General features: G+C 37.7%; 1 protein-coding gene across 3 annotated transcripts in view; it reads left to right on the top strand.

Annotated features, from left to right (window-relative positions):
• Window positions 1–15,367, top strand: part of LOC116293177 (uncharacterized) — a 31,091-nt gene extending 15,724 nt beyond the window's left edge. For all 3 annotated transcript variants that reach the window (XM_089028941.1, XM_089028942.1, XM_089028940.1), the window contains 16 exons: window positions 121–159; window positions 836–883; window positions 1,082–1,129; window positions 1,716–1,778; window positions 3,257–3,305; window positions 3,888–4,204; window positions 4,990–5,207; window positions 5,489–5,757; window positions 6,567–6,757; window positions 7,238–7,352; window positions 7,686–7,872; window positions 8,749–8,791; window positions 9,512–9,559; window positions 10,716–10,943; window positions 11,208–11,285; window positions 14,464–15,367. In XM_089028941.1, coding sequence (XP_088885067.1) covers window positions 121–159; window positions 836–883; window positions 1,082–1,129; window positions 1,716–1,778; window positions 3,257–3,305; window positions 3,888–4,204; window positions 4,990–5,207; window positions 5,489–5,757; window positions 6,567–6,757; window positions 7,238–7,352; window positions 7,686–7,872; window positions 8,749–8,791; window positions 9,512–9,559; window positions 10,716–10,943; window positions 11,208–11,285; window positions 14,464–14,651 — 2,129 coding nt within the window. In that variant the 3' untranslated portion in view covers window positions 14,652–15,367. The remainder of the gene's footprint in view (window positions 1–120; window positions 160–835; window positions 884–1,081; window positions 1,130–1,715; window positions 1,779–3,256; window positions 3,306–3,887; window positions 4,205–4,989; window positions 5,208–5,488; window positions 5,758–6,566; window positions 6,758–7,237; window positions 7,353–7,685; window positions 7,873–8,748; window positions 8,792–9,511; window positions 9,560–10,715; window positions 10,944–11,207; window positions 11,286–14,463) is intronic.
• Window positions 15,368–15,605: the final 238 nt, after the last annotated feature.

The raw sequence follows: 15,605 nt of genomic DNA, 5'->3' as shown, positions 1-15,605 counted from the left end.
CAAAATGTTAGCATGTTTAATATCTTTAGTAAACCGAGCTGCCCTTCCTCTTCCATCTTTGTTCTTTCGATTGCGCAACGAGTTGTTAAAAAGAAGACTAACTTGTCATTTAAATTTCAGCAAAACCTTGTAGTCTACATGCTTCTAGTTCGAGCGAAGGTACTTGATTCTGTTAGCAAAAGTTGATCTTCCTTTATTTAATTGGTTAGTTAGACCGGTTTTCTTGTTTTGTTCGTTCGTTCGTTCGTTCGCTCGCTCGCTCGTTACGGTGTCACAGGGATTTGTGTTCCCCCGAGTTATGTGTTCCCCCAACACTGAGCACTAGTGTTTTGTGTTCCCCCCTCCCCTCCCTATGAAACATCTTTTGACACGATTCTCTCCCCCAGGTCAAGGAATCTCTATAAATGATTGGTTTTCGGTTTACAAACCGGCTAAATCTTAGAATTTTCTTCAAATCTAAATTCAACGAACGAATTCAAAAAATCATGGAAGCTTCACAGTATGATAATGTTTTTAACTATTTATGCCGAAAGGAATATCCTCCTGATTTTGTGAATAAAGAAAAATATGTTTTACGGAGAATCTACAAGAAGTTCTCGCTCGAAATAATTGGGCACGAAGAAACTCACTAGCATCGCGTAGTACTATGGTACGTAGAAAAAGAAGGGGAAAAGAGAGTGGTAATCAGAGGACGTGAAGAGAAGCAAAGGGTCTTTGAGGAGTGTCATTCACCTGTTTTCGGCGGCCATGTAGGGCTAGATAATACAGCAAAGAAATTTTGCATATGAATTTTGTTCAGTTTGGCATCCGTAACTGTTTATACTTTGTATTGCAGAAGATATTGATATTGGCGAGCAATTGTTTGTAGCCCAATCAGGCTCACGTAAGTGAACACTATTTGCACGATGACGCCATATTTAGCAGGGCCACTCGTAGTTGTTTGTTTGTTTGTCTTTTGTAATTTTTCTGGTTCTTTGCCAACATCAGGCTTTCCGGAAAAGAACTTTCAGTAGAATATATTAAGTGCGAGTAATGAAACGTTCACTTTGGCATCCGTAACTGTTTATACTTTGTATTGCAGAAGATATTGATATTGGCGAGCAATCGTTTGTAGCCGAATCAGGCTCAAGTAAGTGAACACTATTTGCACGATGACGCCATATTTAGCAGGGCCACTCGTAGATGAATAAGTTTACATTTTCTTATTTACACATTACTACCAAAGCCAAAATGTTCCGTGCATTTTTTTTCCTCCAAAATGTTATCACGTGATAAGATTAGAGATTGGCACAGATAGCAGACAAGAAAGTTCGCAAAAGATTCTGGTCGTTGCGGTATATTTTAGATCTTAAATAAATTTCCTCATTACTAAATGATACGGGGAGTCGTTACCAAGTCTCTCTAACTAGAGACTATAGACATACTCTACAGACACACATCTACTACTACTACATTTCTAATAGATTATCGCGCGCATCCTTTCTATGCAGGTGTTTAGTGCGCGTGCACTTACCTTGGTGACGGTCATTCAAATGCATATCAATACCTTATGGAAAATTTCAAATGATTTGAAGATTGGAAATAACGAAAAATCACATTTTGTGGTACATCGTACTAGGACTACACGCCAAAGCCCCCATCCAAAGGTATTTCAAAATATTCTTATCGATCACGACAAACTAATTTTCTTCTTCAAACTTTGGATTTCTTGTTAGGTCATATGCCTCTTCATATGCCTCAGTCATATTCAGAAGGGATTACTGTTCGCCCATTAAAAGGTATCACAGTAGAGGTTATGAATTGTTGTTCATGATTGGCCGTTTGTACGGTGAAGGGTTTTTACCTATATTTTCAGAATTTTCTTTGTCTGCTCTTTTCCTCTCCTTCCGTCTCCCTTTTTCTTCTCTAAGTAATTTTAAAGACATCCTTCATGGGCTAGCTTGCGAGCATCCGTTCTGCTCACGGTTTACTGCACGTCCGCTCATTGAATGTTTTAATAGGAAAAAAATATCAAGAAAACAAAATTTTCCGTTACTGCTTTTATAGTACGCTCAACAAAATTACTCGACTCTGATTGGTCGAGAGGAGTACAATTATAGCGTTAATTGTACTCCGTAGGAGTACCGAATTAACTCGCTATGGCAACACGGCCAAAACAATGTCAAAACAATTATTTTCTATCTTTTTGTACTTAAAAAGCATAAATAAAATTTTAAAGCTGTAAGAACTAATCTTTTTTATGCATTTCAGTTGCACTATGCACTGGAAATCGGCCGCCAAATAGACAAAGATGAACGGCGTCGCTTCGCATTTTTTACTGAAATTTTGTTGAGTGAACTATAAACAAAAAATCGCACGATCTTCTCGTACAATTTGGAATTAATAGACACTCGTAATGTTTTGAAAGTTCTTTAATTGTACTCGCCTAAAGGCTCGTGCAATTACAAGAACTTTCAAAACATTACTCGTGTCTATTAATTTCCAAATTGTACTCGAGATCGTGCGATTTCCTATACAAATTCTTAAAGCTCTGAAACAAAGTTGGTGACCCTTCTTATTTATTTCGTTTTTTGAGAGTACTTTGAGAGTCGTTTTTAAAGTTTTATTATTTCATTATTTCAAGAGGTCGTTTTGATAGTGTATGACCCTATATATTTTTTTCCTCTCCTCTTGGCTCAGTGTTAGAGGGATTGACTGGGGAAATTTAGGTATTAAAAAGATATTGACTACTTTACAGACATTATCGGGAAAGAATTCAGTGTGAAGTTGATTTTTGTGAGGCTTGCCTCTTGTTCACAATGAAAAGCGTTTTATGTAGGGTTTCTGTTTCAAAAGAGTGGTCCCGGTTGGATTGATCCGCAGAGTGAAATCAGTGTCTGCAAATAGCCTTATAGTTACCGCCACCCGGCTAGCTCAGTTGGTAAGAGCGTCGGTCTGTTGTGCGGGAGGTCGTGGTTCAAGCCTCGGCCGGACCAACACTCAGGGTCTTAAAACAACTGAGGAGAAGGTGCTGCCTTTGTAATTACATCTGCAAATGGTTAGACCTTCACGTGGCTCGGATGATCACGTTAATGGCGGTCCCGTCCCTAATTAACTAGAGACGTTAACAGAGGACCACGAGTTTATCAGTTGAATTACTGTCAAGTGTTATCCTCTATAAACAAAGTTTATTATTATTATTATTATTATTATTATTATTATTATTATTATTATTATTATTATAATTATAATAGTTGCTATTTTATATCTTTTGTAGTTCCATTGCCATACAAGAAAAATAAAAATGAATACATATTTCATGTTAGGTAAGTAAATCAAATCCTAACCGGCCGAATAAAAACAGCTAAAGATTTTGGCCACCTCATCCGATCCAACATTGTTGCCATGGACATTGTTCAAATACGTAATACTTTTCTAAAACCTTTAATTAATTGCGGGTTAATTGAAATGTTTAATTTGGATTCCTCACAAAAAGCAATACGGCTTTTCTTGTACAAAAAAAGGAAGAAGATAAAAAAAACCGATTGCCGGTTCTACATGCATTCCGTTGCGTGTATAAAGCACTTATTTTGTCATAACAAACCAAGCAAACTCCTGAAACAACCCATACAACCCCGATTTAATTTGATATAAGCAGGGCTAAATCACAGGTCAAATCACTGTTTGACTTGTTTTTTGACGGAGAAAAACTAGAGAATCTGGAGGAAATCCAGAGAATCAAGGAAGGGGGGGGGGGGGGGAGGCCTAACAAACTCTGCCCTCATGTGATGCCGACTTGATGCAATTGAACCTTTGGCCCCGGAGGTGAGATGCGAATGCACTACCGCTACACCGGCCGGCCACCAATGCCAATTCATGTTTTCACCTCTAACAGCATTTCTTTTCAGTGACTATGATGATCTTTGTGGGCAGTCTTTTGATGTATCTGAAACCGGTATTTTCCTTGAACTTCCGCCAAAACGTCCGTTTATTCCCTTCACTTTGAAGTGCATTGTACCTTTTGAAATTGCGAAATCCATACCTTCTCCTGTTGGCAAAAACGAAACTCTTGTCAGTTACATAGTGAAGTTGGAATCACCAACATACACACTGAAAAGAATACAGCAAGTTATTGTTACTCTAGTACATTCTGGCGCTGACAAAACACTTGGCTATGAAAACGTTATGAAAGTTTTCGATGAAGACAAAATGTTATGGCGTGAAGGTACATTTATTAATTGTTGCAGTCCGAATTATTGAATATTGTACACGTCATTATTCATTACAGTATAGTCTTCAGTCAAACGCTCTTTTATTTTAAAGTTATATAAACGAAGTGAATGGGATAATACAATGCGGAGCTCAGAGTTGTAGCATCCGCCGCCGGTTGTTTGGTTTAAACCAACCCACTTTTTGGAACACCATGCAACTTTTACGGTTTAATTTGTTTTGATGAAGAATCGCTGACATAGGAACTTTCTCAGCTGGACAGATTCTGATGTTAAGAGGTTTTCAAACAGACCACTCCCAAGTTTCGGATTTTCCAGCCGTATTACTGCCAAAGCTGCCAGTTAGTGAATCAATGCTTAAGTAGCGGCTACGGCCCTGGACCTATTGTCAAACAACTTACAAACATAAAACCTGCTATCAGTATTTTGTTTTCTCTTACATTACTCAGGAATTAAATATCCTAATTGAGATCGTTTATATGAATACGAGTGACCCGAGTCAGTAGTCTCCCTTGCAGTTCGTCAATAGCTGTTTGTCGCGTATCCTCACCGGGCCACCTAGTAGGGAGAGAGACTGATACTATCGACACTAATAGCGCCGCTACGTTAGATACTTGAAGTGGAAAAAGCACAGGAAGCCCAAGCAATGTACTTGTATCGTATTACAAACGAATATATGTAATATATGTATATCGTAAGAATGTCTAAAAGTAATTTTGTAGTTTTTCGTTCCAACTTTTATTATTCCAATGATAATTAATACTTTCCCCCTCTCTTTTAGAACGTATGCGGCTTCTTAGGACAAAACAATATAAAGGGACTAATTCTATCCAAGTACTTGTAAATATACCGACTATTTTAGCAGTTGTAACCAGACTCATCACAGATCGATTCCAAGTCACACCCAAAGGATGTGTTGTCAGGTCTTCTGTGTGCGATGATGTCACGATTGAGTTCCCTCAAGGAGCTGTAGACAAGACCGTGGAAGGAACCATGAAGGTTTGGATAACACATATATCATTTCACGTTTGACATAGCATGACAGCTCTAAGCGACAGAGTAATGGGAAATGGACTGCAGTCAATCAAAAAAAATCGTTAGAGTACGAAAAGGTACATGGGAACCATATGGGAAGATACATGGACATGATTTATTTTGATGGACAGTGGTCTACTAACAGTATTATACGCATTTACCCGTCGCGACTTTTGTCTGGAACATCGCGTAGCTATGAAAACAGTGATAATAAATCTAATCTCAGTCTTTTTTTAATTTTAAAGCTAATGCTAATGCCTGAAAACATCCACGATAGCAAAGATGCTTGTCCAATACTCTGTACGGATGGTTTTTCAAGTACTGCCTTTTTAAAGTCTGTTATCGTAAAGATGCCCTTGCCAAACAACACAGCAGAATACTCAACAAAAGACATCCAGCTTCTTCGTTTGGACGATTACACATGGGAATATAAAGAATGGAAAGATGTAACAGATCAAGTAAAAATTGTAAAGTTTAAGACCCACACAGAATTTCACGTAAATCACTTCTCCTGGTAAGTCGATGCTTTGATTTTTATTGTCTTAAATGTTTCGCATGATTTTTTTTTTGGCAATTTGGTAATACTGGGACTTGGACTTACATCCAAAATTGCTTCCATGAAAGACGTTCACTTGAGAAAGACTACATCAAAATAAATGAATTGTAAAATTCAAACTAGTTTTGTTTTATCCAGTGAAATAACTGAAAAACTCAAAAACATTCCAGTTTTACCGGACAATGGTTCCCACGAGTCACTTTTATTTTCAAGTATAAGGCCCCGTCCACACATATCCGGAAATTTTTGTATGACGAAGTATGGCCTGAAAGTTTTGCTAAAAGTTTTGCGTGAATTTGTACTCTGTACACAAGTTGGTATATGCTAAAACAATTATTCACCTCAGGCTCAGTGAATATGGAGAATGTTTACCTCGCCACTCGAAGACTCGCGTCTCGGTAAATATTCCCCGATATTCACTTCGCCTTCGGCGAATAATTGCTAAATATACAAGCCTTCAAGCAAGTTAGTATGTAACGAAATGACACTGAGTAAGATATTTCATGATTTGTCTCAAGAAAACATTGTATAACTATTTTACCATTACTATTTTAGTAATAAAGCCCCAATTGAATTCGGTTGATAAAGAACCAACTTATGGAATCATTGATGCTTCCGGAGGGGTTAATCCTGGATTCAATTTTATGTATGTCTGAAGAACAAGGTTATCTTTGTAACGAAACTTATTTCGCATAACTGGAATTGGTTTCAGTTTGAGAACCTTTGATTCATTACTTAAATCACCTCTATTACTTTTTGTCTTTAAGTTTGTGGCCGTGGATGTCTAAGACAAGAATCCGATTTGCTTCTACGATATTTCGGTATTTACGTTCGCCGCCACGAGCTGTCTGTTTCGCCGCCTTCAAGGACACTAACGAAGACGCAAGTCTGTCACCAAAGTTAACGTTAGTGTGTGTTGCAAACCATGAGCAGTATGAAACTGTATCTAAGATGAAAGGTAAAGTAATATATTCAAAGTTTTGAAAGAAAATTGTCACTTTAGAATTTAACATATATATTTATTATTTATTGAAAGAGGCGTAGATATAATATGGACTTCCTTGAATACTCTTGGTCTTGTCAAGTTGATTTAGTCGACCGACTGACTGATTGACTGACTGATTGACCGACCTAACGATTAACTGACCCACTGACTGAGTGATCAACCGACTGGCCGAGTGACCGATAGACCCGCCCCAATTCCACTCTCTTGTCTCCCAAAGAGTTTGTTATTGGAGCGAATCGATAACTTGTCGAACGCGGCGAACGAGCGGAGGGCAGCGGACATTGCGAAAGTCTAAGTGACAGACTAACTGATCGACTGACCTCGACCTACCAACTGACTGACTGAACGAGTGACACACTGACAGAAGACAGACCGAAGGGCTAGTGGTGGTTCTCTATCCAAGACTTATAAAAAGGGCTTATTTATTTTAAGGTGAGGGCTATTTCAGACTTGCATTAGCTACTGCCGATCGAAAAATGAGACCAGATGATAAAGCCTACCTGAAGGTCAATGGTGCTGACATGAGAATTGAATTTTTTTTTTTAAGGTTAGTACAATTATGCGCTGTCACAGTCAACCCTTGCGCTGCGAATTTATTTCGTAGTTTCTTTTTTAACTAGACGTCCTTTGTTACAGCTTATGTTCTCGCTGTTGTTTGATTCTGCTAATGATGCTACTGACGATGTTGATATTGCTCTTGTTGTTGTTTGTATTACTGTAGATGAAGTTGTCGGCTGTTCTTGATATTCACATTGCCTTGCAAATTGGTATCCCAGATAATCACATTCTGTCAAGTATTACTTAGAAAAATGTACTAAAGCTCATGTTATGCAGATTTAAACAAAATCGTTACTATTAAATGGCGTATTGATTTTTGAAGGTTCTTGAAAGATGAAGTCTGTAGAAAGGAGCTACGTTTACTTGATCAAGCCGAGAACCATGAAGAACTGGTCCTTAATTTTTTCCCGAACCCTGAAGAACCCTTCGACGTACTTTTGGTTTCTCTCCAAATAAGCAAGAACTTGGTGTTTTTGCGTAGAGGCATAGAGAGACAAAGAACCCCACTGGTGAGTTGTAAATTCTAGGATCCGCTAAATCACAGAAACTGCAACAATGTAGTAAAAATATATTTTAAAAAGTCTAAAAATATTTTTTTAAAAACCACTATAATGGATGAAAACCATTTTAATTAGTCAGAAACAACTCTTTTGTTATCAGAACATACAGCTATTTCAAAAAAGGTTGAATACTGAATACTGCATACTGAATAGTGCATTCCAGACCGAAGTGCATTGTGGGTCATATTGACATTGTCTAAAGTAGGATTGATAATAATTATTTATTCTATTTTTCAGTATGCAATTTAGAATTTATCAAAAAATAAAAAATAAAATGGGTTCCCAAACATTAGCACATGGAATAAGGCGTTTGTCCGTTCTCGGCAAACCCTTCATAAACTGTTGTGCGTCATCCAGTTTTATTGCCATGAAAGTCGTTTCCGTACCCGGCTAACAAAAATATTAATAAATTGGAATGGGTATGGAACATGTTTTCAAGTGTTAGTCATGATAACTTACTGCGTACATTCACGAGCCATCAAGTGTGGCATCCGAAGACAACTCCAACTCTTCTTTAGATTGTTTGGAAATCAGCTGGAAAACGTATTTCACAATTGTAAATGGAAGATTTGCAAAAACGACTGTAGTAAAGTATAGCTTATGCTGATACTAATATATTTACTTAGAGGCTGATATTTACTTATATAACCATATGAAGAGCTTAGGAAAAATCTGAGCTCCAGATATGATTTTCCTGAGCTCTATTTCAGATGGTTGTCATGAATAATTTCATTTCATATATTTCCACCATATTTTACCCTTCATCTTCTAAGAACGCTCATGTATTGTGGTTAACCAAATGTATATATCTTCCTAAATTCTTAGGCTCATCAACAGGAAGTTGAAGAACAAGCTCAGCCATTAGAAGGTTTTACATTTCTATTTCCATTCTAGTTTCTCTTTTGTAGCAGGAACAGAACTTTTATCCGTTAATTGTAGATACTGACGCATATATATGATGGAGATCGCTACGTTTAAAAACTGAAATAAATATGCAGTGAAAATAATTCGAGTTTTTGAAGTATCATGCAAAAGTTAGTTTCGAATATTAAATAATAACATGTTGTTAGTATTATAGATATTATCCAAACTGAGGACTGCTGAATATAGAAGAAATGAAATAATAGTTCTTGTATATATATATATATATAGCTTTATTATGATCATATTTCAGATGATGACTAAAATAACAGAGGACATGTATAGTTGATGCAGCAAAAAATATCCCCTGATTTTAAGATCAACCAACATCCAGGAGATCTCGCCTCGAAGCGCGCAAAGGATTATTTATCAAATCGAACAATCCCTAATTAATTTTAATTGCTGATAGGGCAAGAGGAAGCTTTTTTGGTACATGTAACATAACATTATTCAATGTAAAGTTCTATTTCAGGACGTATTTTAAAAAGGTTAACTCGAAATACGACTCCATTTTGAAATTCATCATGGAACTTTTGGCGATGCAACAAAAATGCTTCTAATTGGTTAATAGTAACCGGAAATGCGTGCGCGAGATCACCTGGATAGCGCGGGGGTCAAATGGAAGAAAAACTAAAATGGTGGATAAAATTATTCATTATTTTTGTAGGTGCAGTGGCAAATCTGCCATCGGTGTCGTCGGAAGAAGAAGAAGAAGGTATGTTATCGTGCTGCTCGAAAGCATTTCTACTGACTTCAAACATTATTTTAGTCATAGTAGCGATGATTGATAAATGAAAGCCTACCAATTAAAAAATGTTATAATAGAAACGAAAACCTTGGAAAAAATAGTTGTTATAGAGTTAGATCGGGCTGCAAAACTCACAAGGCACTAATATAAATCAGCGTTGAATAGAAGGAATTTAGGTTTAGGATTGGGGGTTTAGGCTGCTTTCATAATGTATGGCAGAGGGTGTTGGGCAGGTGAAATTAAGGGCGGACGGGAAAATCTTTTACCAGTAAAATGGTGGGATTGAAAATTTTCATCATAGAATTGGGGGATGCAAACTTTTTAGAAGAAGCTAAAAGAGATTGCCCGGGGGGGGAGCTATTTTTGGGGGGACTTCAGGGAGGGTCTCCCAAATATTAGCACGGGGAATAGGGCGTTTGTCCGTTCTCGGCAACCCCTTCCTAAACTGCGTCATCCAGTTTTATTGCCAATGGAGTCATTTGCGTACCCGGCTGACAAAAATATTGATAAATTGGAATGGATATGGAACATGTTTTCACTTTTTAGAAGAAGTTAAAAGAGATTGCCCGGGGGGGGAGCTATTTTTGGGGGGACTTCAGGGAGGGTCGGAGGGTCTTTAAAATTTTCTATGTCATTTAAAGATTTCACCTGCCCCCCTAACCCCCCCCCCTCTTGCCATATATTATGAACACAGCCTTAGCTCAGTAACATGAATATAAAAATTTTGTATTGTTATCTTCGCATTATGACATAATTTTGAGAAGGGGCCATTCAGTTTCTGAAATATCGTATAAGTTACGGCATTTGTACGTAACAACAGTTTTCTCAAAGATTCTCAACGTTTTAGGGTTAAGGGCCTGGTATGCCTTGCATGGCTCCAGAAACAAAGAGACTGCTGAGTCTCGGTTGAATGAGATAGGAAGGGGAGCGGGTCCTAGTCTCGATGTTTGGAGGGGTAGAAGGGGGGATAGGATGGAAACCGACAAAGCGGTGGGGAGGTAGTAATATTCCCTCGGCGTACCTTCGGAGTTCAAGAAATAGAATGCAGCGAACCGAGTACAAAAAGGGTAGAATCCATTGTGCAACATTCACTTTAATAGTAGTGTTGGTATTTATCCCCCAGGAATTCGAGACCTTGTTTCGCGTTTTAGCAAAGCATCATTGGCTACTCTCGGCGCAGCAGAAGTGGCAGAAGGATTGCGTCAGTATTTAGGCCTTGACAGAACCTTAATTGCCGACCCTCCGTACGAAATTATTCAAAAATGTCAACAATTTTGCCGTTTTCTAAAAGATAATCGAAGAAAAGATATCGTTGAAGCCCTTAGAGATGAATTACCTAGTGGGATGACAGGTGAGAGTAGATATAAAGGAAATTTATATATGTCACACCTCTCTATGATCAGCCCTTTTTTAATTATTACTCTGTTTTTCCCCCCTAAAATATTTGGGCATGTGATTGAAGAATTGTTACCCGATCAACTCACTCCCTTCCCACCCCACATCACACTTTTATAATGACCAAGACCGACGAGCAAATGAAAATTGCACGCAGTTTTGCTTGATTTTCCTTTTCGCCCATATTATTTAACACGCTCATTGAAATATGCCGTCACAGGTCCACTTATGGATGGAAAAACCTTTGTCAAGAATCTGGACCATGGAACAAAATTAACATTGTCTAGAGCTTTATCAGGTAAGACTACAGTGTTGGATATGTAGACTCCAAGACTTGTTGCCGTCAGCATGAGGACGGCAAGAGACGGCGACGCTAGGATGATGACGCGAGTACATGTCAAAACGGTTTTCATGCGCGCCGTCGTCCTTGCCATTGCCGTTCTCTTTAGGACGTGAAAAAGCACCAACTAACGTTCTACAGCAGACATAAATTTGTTGATTGGTCTTCCTGTGGTATTGACGTGTGCTGACGAATACAGTTTTCCGCGAAAAATAGCGTGTAAAAATAGCAAGTAAATATCAAGGATGGTGGCGTACATAAATTGACGCGGGAATGAAACTTTTTCAAACCTTTCGACAATGCTACGTCAGATTGCCAGGGCCAGTTAATGAGCTAATTTATTGCAAATGTATACACTGATGTCATAAAAATGGCTGCCGCTCGGAAGAGGAATGGAGCGAGCACCGGAGCGAGGCATTTTAGGACTCGGCTAGCCACATAATTAACATGGCTTCGTGATCGGACATAAATTGCTGCGTTCCTCTTTGCACTCAAAAGGGAACTACTTTTAGTTTCCCAAAAGAAGCACCGCTAAAGAAGGTTTGGTTTGCGAAGATCAGAAGAGATCTTGGCAAAAATTTCATCGTAAACAACAACACTAAAGTATGCTCATTGCACTTCGAACCAAGCGAGATCCAGAAAGGATATGGTGGGGAAATGTCTTTGAAAAGACGCAATGAAGTCTTCTCTACGAAGTTTAACTGGCGTACTTCACCAAGAAAACGGCCAGCTCCTTCTCCAAGGACAGCAACAAGCAGCGCCGTTGTAGAAAGCCCAGGTTGGGCTATCGTTGAGAATTTAAAGCATAGAACCTCTTCTTTGCTCAACTTTCTCTTTGTGAGTATTTGGTTTGGATCTGGATCAATAATATCTCCATCTTTTCCTTGGGAAATATACTCCTCCACACTAAAAAATAACCGAAATATTCGGACTTAGTAACAGGCTTTGTTTATTAAAGTTTAGTCGTGACAAACAAAAGGCTACATAAAATTAAACTTACCGTTTAACAAGTTGTGCTTTCGTATTCAAACCTTTTGCACGATCACCCCGACACTTAAGCCAAAATCTTAATTCGTCGTTTTTTAAAGTGTATATGACACGAAAACATTCCATCATTTAAAATGTATAGTTTGTTAGTAATAATAAATATATCGTAACAAAATTTGTTTCAAAAGCTTATTTCTTGAGATATTTGCGAAAGTTAATCCCAATTTGTGATGTCATTTTGTTGACACGTACTCTAGATTCAGTAGTAATGTACTAAATATAAATTGTAATTCATATAAATTAACAACAAAAGACATATTTTAGTCAGCTTCATTTGATAGCTTACGTAGTACTCTTCCAATGTTGGGAAATTGAAAAGTGTACTACTTGAAATTAAGATTCTATATTCAAACATATTTCATGTATTTGCAACTAAATCTGGAGACTTGTAAACAAAATGACGTCACAACTCGTGCTAAAAATTTTTGAATTTCTAGAGAAATACGTTTTTGGAACAAATTTAACCGTGATATTCTTATTAATGCCAATAAACTACACATTCTTAACATTAAAATTTTTTCGTGTCATATACACTTTAAGAGCGATGGCTTTCGACCTTCCAAAGAAGCGCCAGGAATATCACACTCGTAAAGTTTCGCAGAAGACGCCATGTTTTGTATCCTAAAATTCCTCTCTCCGGTGCTCGCTCCATTTCTCGTCCGAGCGGCAGCCATTTTTATGAGTATTTTATATACACCGTCATCTTTGATTTATTACTTGAGTGATTATAAATTCATTCTTTGATTTTACGAAATTTCAACGATTTGTTAACCGCAAGTTTCCATCTTGGTACGAATGTTGGGACTTCAAAGTGAATTGATTAGCGATCTTTCAAGCTAATAATAATGTAGCTTCAAAAACTCATCAAATCTACAATTTCGAAAACGATTTCATCACAGCAGAAGGATAAGTTACTCTCATAACTCTGTAAATTCTGGATCCAATTCGAAAAGTATTTGGTTTAAATATGCAATTCCAATAAATATTTGAATTCTTAAAAGCGGAATAATTTAAATCATTGATTGATCGATCTAGTACTTATAGTGCTTCGTTGTTTTTTTCTATTTGCATCTATTTGTTTGCCTTAGCTTTATGGCTTTTTTAGTAAGCCTATAGTAAGGCCGTTTGAATAATTGCCAGAAGAATATCGTTTATACATGTATTAAAGTCTACCTTTATAATTGTAATTGTAGTCATCTTTAGTCGTCAAAAGTTAAAGGCTTGTTGTTGCCTTTTACACTAGATAAAAACAAGGTTTACGAAAAATCGATTGTAATTTTGTCATCAGTAACCAACACACGGAAATGCTTCTTACGGCCTCTTTATTAAATTTCAAGGCAAAAATTATTCCGTGTTGGATTTTTTTGGTAGGAATGCCAAAAAATGAATGTAAAGTGATTTCCTTTCTTTCTCTCCTCTTAGAATTTCCTTCAATAAAAAAAGTTTTGAAGGCTCGCATTTCATGTGATATAATGCACAATAAATCCAATACTAACTGAAGAAAAAGCCTTTTATTTGACTGACCACCCAGACAAAGCATCATAACACCGCATGCGCGTCCATACCACAAGTAAGACCTATAAATTAAATTATGTACCATAGGAAGACCAATAAGCAAATTCATTTCTGCCTTACACCCTTGCAGCAAACAGCAATAGCCCACTTCCGAGATATGCTTCGCTTGTCACGCACAAAGGTTTCAGTATATGGCTACGTGCTAAATTAAATTAATTCTTACCGCCTGTCACGAATGACTGAACATTTAGCACGTAGCCTCATACTGAAACCTTTGTGCGTGACAAGCGCAGCATATCTGGGAAGTGGGCTATTGCAACGACAAGAATGACGGCGCGCACGTGAAAGACCGTTTTGAGGACATGCTTGCGTCATGGTTTTCGCGTCGCCGTCCTCGATGCTTGAAGATGTGTAAGGTCTCTAATAACCAGTTAGTACTTTTTTTTCTTTCTGATTGTCTGTCATACTCATCTACCATCTCCATACTCCAATTTCTCCAATTTTCCCCGTTCTGCAATCGATTGGAAAAATTGCGCGATTATCTTTATTTAAGTTATTAACTTTTTTATTTCAGTAACCGATCAATGGCAAACTTTTGCAGAAAAAATCGGAATAACATATACTGATATTCGATTTTACTCAGAAAGAGTAACTAACCCTGTTTTGAAGATACTGGACGATAATTGTGCTTACATGAACATTGACACACTGTACAGACTTCTTGTTGAAAGTGAGGCAAACGCTATCGCTGATATCCTTTGACGGTGTGGCGGAAGCATTCAGTGGCTGCTGTAGTAAAAATAGAGGAGAGTGTTACCAAAGACAATCGGTTATGTAATCCAAGACGTTCTAAATCAGGGGATGTTCGACATTGAAATTTGCTTGGCCTGGTTGTATTGGTATTTGGCTATCCAGTTCATATTTTTCAGTGCCCGATTGGCTTGATTGAACATTTGTCTGTTCTGCGGAAGATGATGGGCTCTTAGAGAGCTCGGTTGCTAATTATAAATGTATCAGAAAATTAATACACCCTCACGTCTTCTCAGATGAGGACGATAAATTGTTGTTGGTCCTTAGAAATATTTTTAACGCTTTTAAAGTGTTTGCTAATGAGGAAATCGCATTCTTGTCTCCCAACATTTTCTTAATGATTTGAACTCCTGATGTAAAAGTAGGGGCGTTTTTCCCAGTTCAGCGGCATATTTCAATAGACCTATTTACCTCAGGCGTAATGTTTTCCTATTTCAGACCACGTTTCATTCTCTTGAGAATAAGATTCTTTGTTTGAGTTATATCCATATTAATGTGTCTATCATGCGCAACTGTTAAACAAAAAATTATACTCTAGGGAAGGATACGTGGTCTGAAATGGGAAAAATTTTAGCTCAGTGGCATAGGGGAGCGGAATCAGTAATATTTTAGTTTCCATATTATGTATTAGTTTTGAAAAGAAGAATCGATAAATCAGTGCAGTACAACTGTGTCATGTCATTGCTATTTTGTTGATGCGAGCGAAGCGAGCAGCGAAACTAATCTCGAAAGGGTTACGGGGTTCCTGTTGTTTCTTGGCCGTGAGAGATTGGCCACACATGTATGGATGCATTCGGTCCAAAGGTAACCCATGTTAAGCTCGTGAAGCTTTTTGAGCACCAATGAACTATAGATTATAACAAATGACTCTTGGTGACTCATTTCATTGAGGGTATTATGACCCGA

This window comes from Actinia tenebrosa, unplaced genomic scaffold (assembly GCF_029948245.1).
Source record: "Actinia tenebrosa isolate PJP-AT-01 unplaced genomic scaffold, QUT_ActTen_1.0 PGA_scaffold13__45_contigs__length_12533684, whole genome shotgun sequence".
NCBI classification, from domain to species: domain Eukaryota; kingdom Metazoa; phylum Cnidaria; class Anthozoa; order Actiniaria; family Actiniidae; genus Actinia; species Actinia tenebrosa.
The sequence above is the reverse complement of the archived record's forward strand: the minus strand, read 5'-3'. Positions and strand labels throughout refer to the sequence as shown.